The following is a 14,456-nucleotide window of genomic DNA, read 5'->3' on the forward strand; positions in this document are numbered from 1 at the left end:
TTTATATGTATTAAAGCTGTCAATCAATTTAAATAGTTAATCATGATTAATGTTCTAAATTTACCTTAAAAGGCAGATTAGTCAACTATTTAATACTCTTATCAACATGGGAGTGGACAAATATGCTGCTTTATGAAAATGTATGGATATATTTATTATTGTAAATCAATTAACAACACAAAACAATGACAAATATTGTCCAGAAACCCTCACACTGCATTTAGCATAGAAAATATGCTCAAATCATAACATGGCAAACTGCAGCCCAACAGGCAACAACAGCTGTCAGTGTGTCAGTGTGCTGACTTGACTATGACTTGACTGGAGCGTTATTTAGCCTCCTTCATGACAAGCTCGTATGACATGGTTGGTACCAATGGATTCATTAGGTTTTATAGTTTCATACGATGCCAGGATCAGACTTTTCGTCTGCCTTTCTTTTGGAAATTTCAGCTAAAAACGAACGGATGATTTGGAACGTGATCAGCAGAAATATTAAGTTTTCTTCTGAAACGTCTTATTCTCAGTCGAACTGATCTCAGTGAGCAGTGAAATAAAAGCGAGTTTCACCACAGATAACTACACTATCTCCAGTCCAGTGATAATCAGCCCTGACCTCAGAAACAACCAATCAGAGATCAGCAGCTCAATGTTTACCTGATCAATACTCCACCAATCAGTAACCAGAGTCAGTATATATTGAAGACATTATAAGAGTTGAGGTAACATGTAGTGATTTACAGGATGATGGAATCACCAGCTGTAAAGAGGTCAAAGGTCAGAGGACTACGACTTCTCTGGGAGAAAAATCACTGATCAATCAGAGTGATCAGAGGGTCCGCTAGAGGAACTCTGACCCACCAATCTGCTCTGTTGACCAATAGCAACGTATCCTCAGACAACAGTTCCTATGATATCTGATGAGAAGTTATTACTCATTTTTTCCTACGAATGTCCAGCAACGTGTCAATTTCCACTCCAGTCTTTTCAAAATAAACTTACGTCTTCACAGGAAACTACTTAGTTAGGTTTAGGAAAAGATGGTGGTATGGCTTAAAAAAAACTCTGGACGTGGCGTAACTTTAGTACAGAAGTTACGTGACAAATCAAAGTTTTTCTGGTTTCACACGGGACATGAACGTCGGTATCCTCAAGCCTCCAAGAAGAGCGCCGGGCTTTGAAGCAAATTTTCCAACACCTTCTCACTTCCGACTCGTCAAATATCGTTGCCTGGTCAGCGCCCCTCGGCATCAGAGATCGACCCAAGGGGCACCCCTCTAGTGTTACTGTTGGACGGACCAGGAACGGCGTGTCAATATATGCTTGTTACATTTTGGGGTTAAGGGCCTTGCTCAATGGCACCTCAGTGGTGGTAATGAGGGAGGGGCACTTTCCCCACCCAGGTTTACCGACGACCTCACGGTCACAAGCTCACTTCTCTAACCTTCAGGCCACCACTGTGTGATGTTATGGTCTCCTTGGCAACACGTCAGGTTGAGGAGTGAAATACTGGTAAGAGGATTTGACTGAGTTGTATTTAGATGCAGAACAGAGTCCCATCTGATCTGAGTTCAGCCTGCAGCAGTAACAATAATCAATGTAACCGTTGACTCCGAGGTCATCGACCACACAGCATCTCTTTAAAGAGCAGCAGCCTGTCCGTCCTCAAACTGTCTCATCCTGTCTCTCATCATGTCTCGGTGTCTCCCCGTCTTGCTGCTGTTGGCCCTGGCGTGCCTGGCCCGGTTCGGCTCGGCTCTGCCCGTAGACAGCCAGGCCGAGCTGAAGAAGGTGCAGGTCGCCTTGGAAGAGCTGAATGCCGAGAGACGAGGTAAGGCTGCACATTTACAGCTAACAGGAGGGACGTGTCTAAGATTCACTCTGAAGTAACAGGAGACTTTCTGCAGCTTTGGGCCGAAGTCACTGTCAGTTGACTGATATCAGTCTGCTGCTTCAATTAAAGTTTCATTCCATACAATTAAAAGTTAAAGAAACTGACTTTCTGGACTTTAAAAATGATCTTTTAGAGCAGACTTTGTATGACTCCACTGACTTTGTTTTTCTTTTTTTCTCTCTTTTCTTCCTTTCCTCTTCTTGCTGAGAATACTAAGAATGTAATGTAAGCTCCCTTGGTTCTAATGTATATAGTTATGTCTTTAATAGAGTGTGAGATAGGCATATGTAAGACAGCTAAATGAAACTGCTGATAGTTTGATGGAGAAGTATGCATGAGCATGCAGGCTGTATACGCCCGAGTATGAAACTGAATATCGAGGTGTATGTGTTTAGATGTGTTAAATCTGGACTTGTGGAACAGTTTACACGGCTACGTTCTTTAGAAAGTGAGGTTGGAGGACCCACAGTTCTCCAGAGGACTGAGTGGACTCACAAGTGCTGTGGCATCCGCGTGCCTCTTTTCGTGCATATGCATATACACTGTACATGTATATTGAAACAGGAAAAGAGTTAGGTATAACTATCTGTAAAGTTTGGTATACATTGTGATAATGCCTTTTCCAAATAAAAAAAAAATTAAAAAGAAAAGAAAAGAAATTATCTTTTAAAATGTACAAACATCTGTGTTATTAATGGAGCAATTCATACGGGATCAATACATATTTCACTCTCTCTCCGTTGATACCATTCATATTTTTACTGAAATAAGGTCCCATGGTGGTCCCAGGAAGGGGCGGGGCTTCACCTCTCTGTAGAGAAGAGGTCAGTCAGGGGGAGCAACTTCGAAACACGTCACCATGTTTACTGAATCCATCCAGAACAGACACCAAAAAAATAAACGGGGGCGCCTGGCTAGCTCAGTCGGTAGAGCGGGCGCCCATGTGTGGCCAAGGCTCAGTCCTGGCAGCGGTGGACCTGGGTTCGAATCCGGCCTGTGGACCTTTCCGCATGTCATCTCTCTCTCTCCCCCTTTCCAAGACTCTATCCACTGTCCTATCAATAAAAACGCTTAAAAAATGCCCCCAAAATAATAATTTGAAAAAAAAAAAAAATCAAAATAAACGGATTAAAGCTGCAGATGATGTGAAGTTAGCAACCAACACACGTAGCAGAACTTTCAGCTGGTGATTGGACCTGCAGACAAAGTTCAGTTTGTTCTGCTTGATTTCTAACGTTTCTTCTCTTTAACTGTTGACAGCGATGAGTGAGCGTCTGGATGCAGCTGAGAGGGAACTGCAGAGAGTCAAAGGTGAGAAATCTCAAAAACTACGACTGAAGAAATGTCTCGTAAAGGTTACGAGGGAAAATATCTGAACATATTTATATATTTATACATCTATAAATGTAATACTGTGTGAAAACGCCAGATATTCTAAATTACTCTGGACAGTCTGGAAAAACGAAAGGATTTTTTTTGTCCAGAAACACCTAAAGTTGCATTCGCTGCCTCACTGGGAGGAAATGGCCTCGTGAAGACGACGACCGCCAACAAAGACCTCATCTACAGGGACGTCCTGACCAACGTCGGCGGGGCGTACAACGCTGAGACCGGTGAGACACAGTCAGCGAGCTGACATCCAGATTTAGAGCAAATTTTAACTACCTCCTCATCCTCATCACTCTTCATCTTCCCTGCAGGTGAATTCACCGCACCGATTCGTGGTGTCTACTACATCCGTTTCACCGCCAACGGTCCCACCGACTTCCCCCTGAGCGCCGTGCTCTACAAGAACAACGCTGAGATCCAGCTGATCGCCCACGAGCAGCCGTCCGGCGAGGGCAGCGACACGGCGTCCAACGGCGCTGCCCTGCGGCTGGAGAAGGGCGACAAGCTGAAGATGGTGCTGTGGCTCAACACTCAGATCTGGGACAACAGCAACCACCACAGCACCTTCAGCGGCTTCCTGCTGTTCCCCATGTGAGGACCACTCAGGTGTTACTACGGCAACAGGAAATACCTGTTTCTTTTTTTTTTAAAGTTATTTTTTTGGAGAGATTTTTCAAGCATTTTATTGATAGGACAGTGGATAGAGTGTTGGAAAGGGGGAGAGAGAGGAATGACATGCGGAAAGGACCACAGGCCGGACTCGAACCCGGGTCCACCGCTTGCCAGGACACAGCCTTGGCAATACATGGGCGCTCGCTCTACCGACTGAGCTAACCAGCCGCCCGGAAATACCTGTTTCTGATTGGCTGTCCCTTAAAGTCATATGAACAAACTACGCACGTATATGTAGCGGTGAACAGCGCGTGATGGACACTTGTCTTTGTGTTAAAGGGTTGACGAAGCTCCGACAGAGTCTGAAGTCGATCTGAAGACTCTTCAGGCTTCAGTGACGCAGTTTCAGACTGAGAACCAGGGTACGTCTCAACGTCTCAGCGTCCACCACTTCCTTCCTCACTGGTTGTTTCACACAACCAATCCTCGTTTATAATCTCAATACTTTGTTTGTGTGTTTGTAGGAGTGAAGGAGAGACTGGAGACCACAGAGAGGGAGCTGAAGGCCATGAGAGGTCCATTAATCCTCAGAATACTTTAAACACAATCTAATAGTCTGTCTGCTGTAGTGATTTAACAGCAGTAATAGATGTTTGGTGGGCAGAGGGCTGCACTGAGAAACAAAACAAGTGCCTCTCCTCCTGTTTAACTGCTGTGTGTCTCTGGATGTCCAAACCTGGACGAAGAGAATCAGAACTATCCCCCTGAACAGACCGACACCACTGTTTTTAGTCATTTTTTAAACAACCCGTTAAACTGAAACTCTTCAGTTTCATCTGAGCTTCTATTAAAGATGTTCTGTTGTGTTTCTCTTCAGAGATACCGAAGGTGGCGTTCGCAGTTTCTCTCGGAGGAGACGGACTCCAGAAGACGACATCAGGAAGCAAAACTCTCATTTACAAAGATGTCCTGACCAACATCGGACAGGCGTACAACTCTGAGACAGGTCAGTGATGTACTCTGTTCACTACCTGCTCAGGTACTCTGTTCACTACCTGCTCAGGTACTCTGTTCACTACCTGCTCAGGTACTCTGTTCACTACCTGCTCAGGTACTCTGTTCACTACCTGCTCAGGTACTCTGTTCACTACCTATTCAGGTATAACTTGTGTTTTTTTTGTCTCCTCTCACCTGTCCTGTTTATTAACCCCTCTTCCTCCTCCTCCTCTTTCTCCTCCAGGTGTTTTCACAGCACCTGTTCGTGGCGTCTACTACATCCGTTTCACAGCCAACGCTCCCACCGACTTCCCCATGAGCGCCGTTCTCTACAAGAACGACGCTGAGATCCAGCTGATCGCCCACGAGCAGACGTCCGGCGCCGGCAGCGACACGGCGTCCAATGGCGGCGCCCTGCTGCTGGAGACAGGCGACAGGCTCTCCATGCAGCTGTGGCAGAACACTCAGATCTGGGACAACAGCAACCGCCACAGCACCTTCAGCGGCTTCCTGCTGTTCCCCATCAACTCTGACAACCTGTAACCATCAGCTGACAGGATGTGACATCACTGCTGACTGAACTGGTCGAGTCCAGTTAGACCTTAACATCTCCAGTTCCCCTTTCATACAGTCTGACTGGTTTCACTTTAAAGTTCAAATACAAAATAAAAGCTCTTTGAATCATTCAACCCAAAGACTCTGTGTGTTTCTGGGTGCAGCTTCAAATCAGACAACACTCAACATCTTTTCATTTTAGACACAAAACCTTCAGTCTGGCCATTTTGGGATCTCTGGCAAGAATTTAGAAATTAAATCTATGAGTTTCAAAAACTGCTGAAATAAATCCGATAAATGTCCAAAAAAATTCAGAAAATTGTCCAAGAGTCTGAAAATGTCTGAAAAATGTCTGAAAAATGTATGAAAATGTCTGAAATTGTCCAAAAAGAGTATGAAAAAATGTCAAAAGAAATTTCAGAAAATCGTCCGAAAAAAAGTCTGAAAAATGTCCGGTAAATAGTCAAAACAATTTCCCAAACATGTCCGAAAATTGTCCGAAAATAGTCTGAAAAATGTCGAAAAGATGTCTGAAAATGTCAGGGAAAAAAAGAAAATATTATGTATATACAGGTTTATATATATAAATAATATATATATATATTCTTATCTCATCACCAGAGCTCCTCTCTAGCTCCATATATGTCTGTTCTATAAACTAATACTTCATCAGTTCTTCTCCAGAGTTTTTAAAGGAGTTTCTTCCTCTTGAACATCACAGTCCTCAAAGTGTCATCATGGTGGTTAATGGTCTGACCGGCTGAATGACGTCACTGATCTCAATATGGTATTTAAATAAAACCTCAGATATAAAGATATTTTAATGTAACCTGATCATATATATAAACTGGGTTTGCAGGTTCAGCTCAGGCTCAGATTGATTTATTCTCACTAACTCACAGCGATCCCTCATCACTGCTGGGTGTTTATTTTCATTATATATCATTATATATCATTATATATCATTATATATCATTCTGTATCAGTCTGTAAAATGTAAGAAAATAGTAACAAAAAGTTATAATTTCCCAAAGCTCAAAGGGAGCTGTCTGACTAACCGTCTAAAAACCCCAAAAATATTGAAATGATTTGACTGAATAGAAACATGACAGCAGGTGGCGCCAGAGGGAGCAGCAGGAAAGCGCTGCATAGTTTAACCCCTACCAGCAGTGGCTTATGGGTAATGTGCAGTTTTGCTCCTGACTCACGTGCAGAACTTGAAGAGGATCTTCTCAAAGACCAGAACCGGACCGGTGCTGCCCAGGATGGTGAGAGGCTGACCAGCAAACAGAGAGTAGGCCACGCCGGTCAGAGACGCCCCGAACAGAGACTCGATGGCGCTCTACCAGAGAGAGAGGGGGGGGGTCAGTAACGGTGGACCGCTCCTTCAACTGGACTCTGAGTTCTGGTCTGGTTCTTACTATGTTTCCTTTGGTGGCTTCTCCCAGCAGACCTCCGAACGTGATGACGGGCGACATGCAGGCGCAGTAGAGGAAGAGGACGGACGCCAGACACTGCAGGCTGACGGCGTCTCTGATGTCACTCCACAGGAAGGGAACCTTCCGCCGCACGTCGTTCACCAGACCGCCAAAGATCCTGACGGACGAAAGAAGGGTTCACCGCCACACATTCCGTACATATTCAGGAAACGTTGATGAAAAGATGCAAATAATAAACAGATCAAATCATTAACGGACATTTCTGGTATTGTCTTCATCTGGTTTTTGCACCATATTGATCGTCTTTATTCATTATATGTTGTTTTATTTGCACAGCTTGATCTGATCTCAATGAAGACTACGATTAAACTATGATGTGTCTGTATGTAGTTTGTATTTTGCTCTTAATCACTTCCTGCTCTTAAACTAGAATTACGTTGTATATTTTGATGTGTGTGTTCTCATGCTGCGTTCACACCAGGAGCAAAGCAAACTTTTTCACGATGCACAATTACATACAAAATCGATGCAAAGAGGCAAATGGACGCGGACAGGCAAAAGGAGTTGAAATATTTCAACGGGAGTGATAAATGTGCGTGGCGCTGTGTGGTGAAAGCCTTTTTCAGCTCCCGTCCTCACTGACATCCTGAAGTTGTTGAATCAGAAATGGAGGAAATAAATCTTGTATGTGTCTGTGGTCACCCAGAGCTACGATAGAACATCATATCTGTACAGAGACCGGACCAAACTCTGTGTAGAAAACACAGACTGTCTATGGTAGAAACAACAACTTCTTCCATGGTTGATGGAGGAAATTTAGTTGGTATCTATGGAGACAAGCTCCTCCTCCTCTCCGGAGCGTCTAGAATGAACGCAAATGATACCGGCGATCCAACTTATGCCAGTAAAGTGAGGCGAAAACTGACTTCACTCTTCATATTTTTCATTAATCAGTTAATTGTTTCATATATTTATTGTTTTATTTAAGAGGATGATGCACATTAATAACGATTCATTAGCAGAGAGAGGAGGAGTTATTGAGAATATGAATGTGAGTACACCACTACCAGATAGTAAAGACTGACCTCCCCGTCCTTTGCAGCTCTGGTCCTGCCTGATGCTCCGCCTCTTTGATGATGTCAAAGCCGTGGGCGGAGCCATTAGGGGCCGACGCCGTTTTCCTCTTCTCCTGCAGAGAGACAGAAGAGACGAAGAAGATACAGCGAGCTGAAAAGAGGACAAACAGGAAGCAGGGTCAGCGGCGGTCTCACCTGAGATGGGACGCTCTTCGGTGGTTCGATCCGGATGCTGGGGTCCCACTCGCCCGGAGGAAGCACCGTGACCTGATCCAGGAACTCATCGATCCCCGACAGCAGGTCGGTCCGGTCCTTCGCTTTGTAGGCCACATCGTGGAAAACCTACAGACAGAGACAAGAGAACACAAACATTTTAAAACACTCGGACTGTTCACATTTATATTGTTTCTGTTCTAGATTTGTGTTTTCTTATGAAGCAAAACACCAAAATCCACCAAAGTCGTCTCACCTCGTCGGTCATCAGAGTGGCGATGGAGCGTCCGATCTCGTGGTACTGTGGACCTTTACCAAACGGGCCGAGCAGCAGGAAGAGAAACCTGGACGGACAGGAAGACATCACACACTGAGCCACAGTCCCGCCCACTTTAATCAGAACCATAAATACTGTTATTATAATATAACATACTATAATATGAATCACCAGGGTGGGGGGCGTTACAGCTGCTCTGATATAAACATAAAGAAATGTAAGATAATAGAAATAAAGGAGTAAATAACTTATGTACATAATGCTACAATATATATGTAAGAAATATAAGTACTACAATTAAAAATAAGAAAATGAGAATATAAGAAATATGAAATATGTGTTGTGTGTGATATATAACAAATAACCACAGTGCAAATAAGTAAATACAAAATGCTGAGAAGAAAGCTTGAACCAAAATGAGCAAAGAATAAATAAACCTAAAATTAAATATATGAACATTAAATATAACTGTTTGAATCAGGTTGTTTTAAACATCCAGATATTCAGCTGAGTTTATCTTCTCCTCACCGTCTACGTCAAGACTTCTAACTGTGATACCCCTGAGCTGGAAGAAGTACTCACATCTTTACTGCAGTAAAAGTACTAATACCACAGTGCAGAAATACTCTGTTACAGTACAAGTCCTTCATTCAAAATGGTACTTAAGTAAATGTACAAAACTATCAGCATCAAAATATACTTAAAGTACCAAAAGTAAAACTTCTCATTCTGCAGAATTATCTATATTATATTATATTATTCTAATTATTGATGCATTCATGTGTTCATCACTATAATGTTGCAGATGGTAAAGGTGGAGCTACTTTTAATGACTTTTTGTGATATTTTACAAATATTTTTCGCATATTTTATTAATTTTTGTCTGAAATTATTACTATTTTCTGATATTCAACGTACATTTTTATGATATTATACTCATATTCTCTATAGGATATTTTACTGGTGTTATTTTGGATATTTTACCAATTTTGTCTGATACTTAACTAATATTATCTGCTATTTTTGGGATATTTTATGTGTTCATCACTTTATTGTAGCAGCTGGTAAAGGTGGAGCTACTTTTAATTACTTGATATACTGCTGGTAGTTTAATCTATAATAATACATCAACAGTTATTAGTTGATTAGATTTAGTTTTAATAATCTGAATCTGTAAAGTAACTAAAGCTGTCAGATAAAAGTAGTGGAGTATAAAGTACAATATTTCCTCTGAAATGTAGTAGAAGTAGAAAGTAGCAGGAAATAGAAATACTCTTGAGTAAATGTCCTTTCCACCACTGGACTCATGTAAACATACTGGTGTGTGTGTGTTGTTGTTGTTGTTGTTGTTCACCTGGTGGGCACCGGCACCTCTGTGAGGCCGGTCAGCAGCATGGCGGGGGCGAGCCGGATGAAGGCGATGATGGGTCGGTCCAGGAAGTCGACTTCACCCACCAGGACGTTGGAGGCTTCTGCACCCGGAGGGATCTTCTTCATGAAGTTCATATCCACCTGAAACACACACTCAGGATCAAACACACACATAGTCTGACCTGTAATGGACGCTGCAGCCCGCAGGGGGCGCTGCAGCAGGCAGACAGTCTGTTAACGCTGAACATGGCGCTGTCACACAGCTCAGGTGAGTCGCTGGTTTCATCCGATCTGATCAGGCGGTGACCTCCGGGTCTTAGAAGAACCTGCATTCTCTCTACCAGTCAGCAGGGGGCGACTCCTCTGGTTGTACAGAAGTCTATGAGAAGATGAGCCTACTTCTCACTTGATTTATTACCTCAGTAAACATTGTAAACACGAGTTTATGGTCTCAATCACTAGTTTCAAGTCTTTTAGAGTAATTTAGAGTCAAATAGACCATATAGCAGGGGAGGCTTAGGGCGTGGCTACCTTGTGATTGACAGGTCGTTACCACGGCGTTGTCCAGTCTGGGAGTTGTCCGTGTTTCCATCTTACAACTTTAACCCTTTCACAGTGTGTTTTCACTTCATCAGAGTTCATTATAACATTTAAGTCGCCTAAAAATGTCTTATTCAGCCGTTGGTTGTACTTAGCTCCACCCTCTCGTGTAACTTCTGGTTCCAAAACCAAGATGGAGACGGCCAAACACCATGATGGAGACAACCAAAAATCAAGATGGCGACGGCCAAAAACCGAGATGGCGACGGCTAAAAACTGAGATGGCGACACCCAAACACCAAGATGAAAATGCCAAACCCAAGGTTTGAAAACGGTAGTCCACACACCAATGGGTGACGTCCGATTCTTCTATACAGTCTATGGATTTAATCAACTAATGACGGCATCTCTCGTTCAGTTTACTGTAGAAAATCGATCCGTCCAGTATTTTGTATCAGCTACTAAATGGAGATTATTTTGTCAACAGCTGATATATTGTTATCAATACTGATTATTGATTTCTGTGACATCATGATGCATCATTCAAATGAAATGAGCCAACAGAACCAGCAGGAGTCTGATTCGTCATCACCAAATCAACATTTGGACAACAAACACTGAACAACACATGATGTACACATCACCACAACACAGGCCACTGATTGGTCGACATCACCACCACAAGGAGCCACAACACAGGCCACTGATTGGTCGACAGACTTACGGCGGGCGTTCTGCCGGCCGCTGGCAGCAAACAAACACAGTCGCAGTCCTGCTGAGAAACAAACGGGTCATCGTCCAGAACACAAACACAGCTTCTGATTGGCTGCTTCAGGTTCACACGGACCAAACAACAGAGCTCTAACAAGACCCACCTGACTGAGAGCTGCTTGTTTATTGGACCGTTGGGTTTTCTGGAAGTCTACTTTTTCTTTACTCGCTCACTCAAGAGTTATTGATGTTTTTATTTCTATTTTATATTTCAGGTTTAGTCCTTTCAGTATCTAACTGACTTCCTCTCTTTACATTTCAAAGACGTTTCCAGTGGAGGAAGCAGCTGAACGAACCACAGCAACGCTCTGGTTTTAAACCAGCGAAGCTCGCCAACACTGACCGGAGGCTGACATTATGACGAATCAAGAAAAATGGAAGATAAGCTGCACTTTGTGATCCTACCAGGTAAAAACAACAAAGAGGACGCCGATTCCAGAAAATGACTACTTACATATTTCCCAATCATTCCGATGTAGCATCGTAGATAACTGCTTTATATAGGGAATGGGAATGTGACATCACCGACAGCAAGCCTGACATTTTTGGAGGCTAAAGGGTGAGAGTGCCATCCGCTGGCTGTTTACTGCGAGTGCCAAAAGATGACACATATCACTGCACAGTGAATACGATTCAACAGACTAATTGTAGTATATATAGTATACAGTCAGACGCAAAGGTAGTCTAACGTAATGGGTTTCATTTAGCAAGATACCGGTAGATTAAATATGCAGTATTAGCCGACGTTTTGTTAGTATTCAGTTAGCATAACATTAGCTATCTTATCTTTGTCCGGATGATTGTGTAGTTGGCATTTGGATTGTAGATCATAAGGTCATATACCCAACCGTTTGTAAACTGGACATCAGCCTCCAAAGATTTACGTATTCTGAACTGCTGACAGGTGTCAACGCTAAAACACATCAGTGACTGTAATGGGTAGCGAGAAAACTTCCCGTCTGACCCTTCCTCTGGAATAACCTCCCTATGGACATCAGACAGTCTGAATCTGTGGAGGCCTTTAACTCTAAACTCAAAACCTCCCGTCTGACCCTTCCTCTGGAATAACCTCCCTGTGGACATCAGACAGTCTGAATCTGTGGAGGCCTTTAACTCTAAACTCAAAACCTCCCGTCTGACCCTTCCTCTGGAATAACCTCCCTGTGGACATCAGACAGTCTGATTCTGTGGAGGCCTTTAAATCTAAACTCAAAACCCTTCTTTATGCCCTAACTTTGAATTAGTTAGTTATTCTTTTATTATTCGGCTGGTGGGTCGGTCTCAGTCGCAATGTATGATTTAAGCCTAGTAGTCCGTATTTTCATTATGTTGTTACTCTTTACACAGGACGTCTATTTCCTCTTATCCGATGAGAGGGTCGTACTGTAAAGGACAGAAGGTGTTGTATCTTGTACAGATTGTAAAGCTCTCTGAGGCTAATTTGTGATATTTGGCTCTACAAATAAAATTGACTTGACATTACTTAGCAGAGCGGAGGAGGGAGAAGCGTTTACCCTGCTGAAGTCCACCGTGCTGTTCTCCCGGCTGCCTCCGTTGATGCGACTCTCGCTGTTCTTGCTGTCGAGGTTTCCTGGAGCCGACTGAGGGGACGCCAGAAGACCTGCACAGACCAGAAGATGAAGTTCATTTACACAGGAAACCAGTATGATGGGGGACAATATTCTGCTTCAGGTACAACACAAAGCGAGTCATCCTCTGGGACACTGGACCACCTGCTGCTGTGTAATGTTTAACTCAACAGGAAACGTCTTCGTCTCTGTCCTCCAGCTCACCCACCACTCTGACAACACGTCTTTAAATCTGATCAGACAGGCTAAACCTGTCTGTCCTCATGTCTGAGTGATGTATGTATTTTATATACTGTATACTTCATAATGTGCATTTTATGTCTGTCCTTCTGCTTCCCGTGTTTCTATCAGCGTCTGATAAAGCAGCACAATGTTTTATTTAACATGTCATGGCTTTGTATGTCTTGTATTATGAGCCTCTGTGTTGTATGCATTAACCCTCTGAGACCCACAATAGACCTGTTTTAGTCTTTTTCAGGGGGGTACAGGGGGTCTTTAGTGGGAGATAGCAGGTCAACAGTAGATGTCACATAGAAGTGGTGTACATCATCTGAAAACTGGGAACCTGAAGATTAATTTGAGATGCAGCTCAACACTGTGTGTCAAGTTGTTCTAGTCATAAATCAGTAATAAACAGGAATTCATTATTAAAATGAATAGTATTGAGGTGTATAAGGATTTAGAACATTATGATAGAAGTATATGATTTCCATCTCAATGCTCTATTGTGTCTCATAAGTTGATGCAGCAATTTTTGTGTTGATACCATTTGTTATGGCCATGCCAGTTTTTCCCCGCTAAAATGTATCCCAAATTTTGGAGTGTTATTTAGCCTCCTTCCCGACATGGAAGCATAACATGGTTGGTATCAATGTATTCCTCACGTTTTCTAGTTTCATATGATATCTGTATCTCCACTCGAGCCCTGAACCTACTAGAGCCTCTGAAAGACAGTAAAGTCAGTCGGGTCTCAGGGGGTTAAATAGCACCTGATGTAGTATAAAGTTAACAAACATTCACTTTTTATTATTGTTCTGCATGCCGACAAATGACCTCAATAATCATTAAGTAATTTTAATCTGCTGTTATTAGAGTGACTCTGTGGCTCAGCAGTCTTTTTTAATGAGTACTGTCCCTGTTAAATAAATCAAAGAATAAAATTAATTAACTTTTAGATCTGAAACTGTTGAGCTGACAGAGGTTTTCAGTCTAAAGCTGCTGATTTAGACCACATGACTTTAACCTGAGAACACACACACAGTGTCCTGTTACAGTCCAACAGTCTGGAACCAAACCTGATGTTAAATGTCACTCTGTGTGCCGATAGGAACTCGATCAGACTTTAATCTGACTTTAACCTTTAACTGTCAGTCTGACACAATCACATATTTGATATAATCTACTGATAGAAACTGGACGGAGCTCCAGAAGTTTTCCTGATTTTAAGTTTCTACGAGGAACTTTAAATTGGTGTTGATTTTGGCGGCCTCTCAGCGTTGAGATTGTCCTCCTGTCTTCACTGACGTTGTTGAATCAGAAATGAAGGAAATAAATCTTGTTTGAGTGTGTTTTCTAGTTTTAGTTAGTTCCATTTTTTCAGAAAGTTTTAGTTTTTATTTATTTAGTTTTATTTTGGTTTTGTTAAAGCCAGCTATAATGTCTCAGAAGTATGTAGCTACATATACCGTACATAGAATACATGGTTGGAGAAAAAATCACATTTCTTTATGTAAC

General features: G+C 42.6%; 2 protein-coding genes and 1 long non-coding RNA gene across 4 annotated transcripts in view; 1 reads left to right on the plus strand and 2 right to left on the minus strand.

Annotated features, from left to right (window-relative positions):
- Positions 1–14,456, minus strand: part of LOC141779467 (sodium bicarbonate cotransporter 3-like) — a 38,266-nt gene that overhangs the window by 6,014 nt on the left and 17,796 nt on the right. For both annotated transcript variants that reach the window (XM_074654318.1, XM_074654317.1), the window contains exons 7-13: positions 12,648–12,754; positions 9,806–9,963; positions 8,431–8,518; positions 8,157–8,303; positions 7,971–8,074; positions 6,868–7,042; positions 6,655–6,788 (exon numbers count right to left, since the gene is read on the minus strand). In XM_074654318.1, coding sequence (XP_074510419.1) covers positions 6,655–6,788; positions 6,868–7,042; positions 7,971–8,074; positions 8,157–8,303; positions 8,431–8,518; positions 9,806–9,963; positions 12,648–12,754 — 913 coding nt within the window. The remainder of the gene's footprint in view (positions 1–6,654; positions 6,789–6,867; positions 7,043–7,970; positions 8,075–8,156; positions 8,304–8,430; positions 8,519–9,805; positions 9,964–12,647; positions 12,755–14,456) is intronic.
- Positions 1,600–5,580, plus strand: LOC141779471 (complement C1q tumor necrosis factor-related protein 4-like). Its single transcript, XM_074654323.1, has 8 exons — positions 1,600–1,831; positions 3,155–3,205; positions 3,379–3,507; positions 3,595–3,874; positions 4,235–4,317; positions 4,420–4,470; positions 4,773–4,901; positions 5,136–5,580. Exons 1-8 carry the CDS (start codon positions 1,693–1,695, stop codon positions 5,432–5,434), a joined length of 1,161 nt encoding a protein of 386 aa, XP_074510424.1. The 5' UTR covers positions 1,600–1,692; the 3' UTR covers positions 5,435–5,580.
- LOC141779472 (uncharacterized) lies at positions 3,719–4,270 on the minus strand. The gene is made up of 2 exons (XR_012596317.1): positions 4,136–4,270; positions 3,719–3,914 (listed from the first exon to the last, which is right to left on the minus strand). It is a non-coding gene; the product is annotated as an uncharacterized LOC141779472 (long non-coding RNA).

The sequence above is a fragment of the Sebastes fasciatus genome, chromosome 12, assembly GCF_043250625.1.
Source record: "Sebastes fasciatus isolate fSebFas1 chromosome 12, fSebFas1.pri, whole genome shotgun sequence".
Classification (NCBI taxonomy): Eukaryota; Metazoa; Chordata; class Actinopteri; order Perciformes; family Sebastidae; genus Sebastes; species Sebastes fasciatus.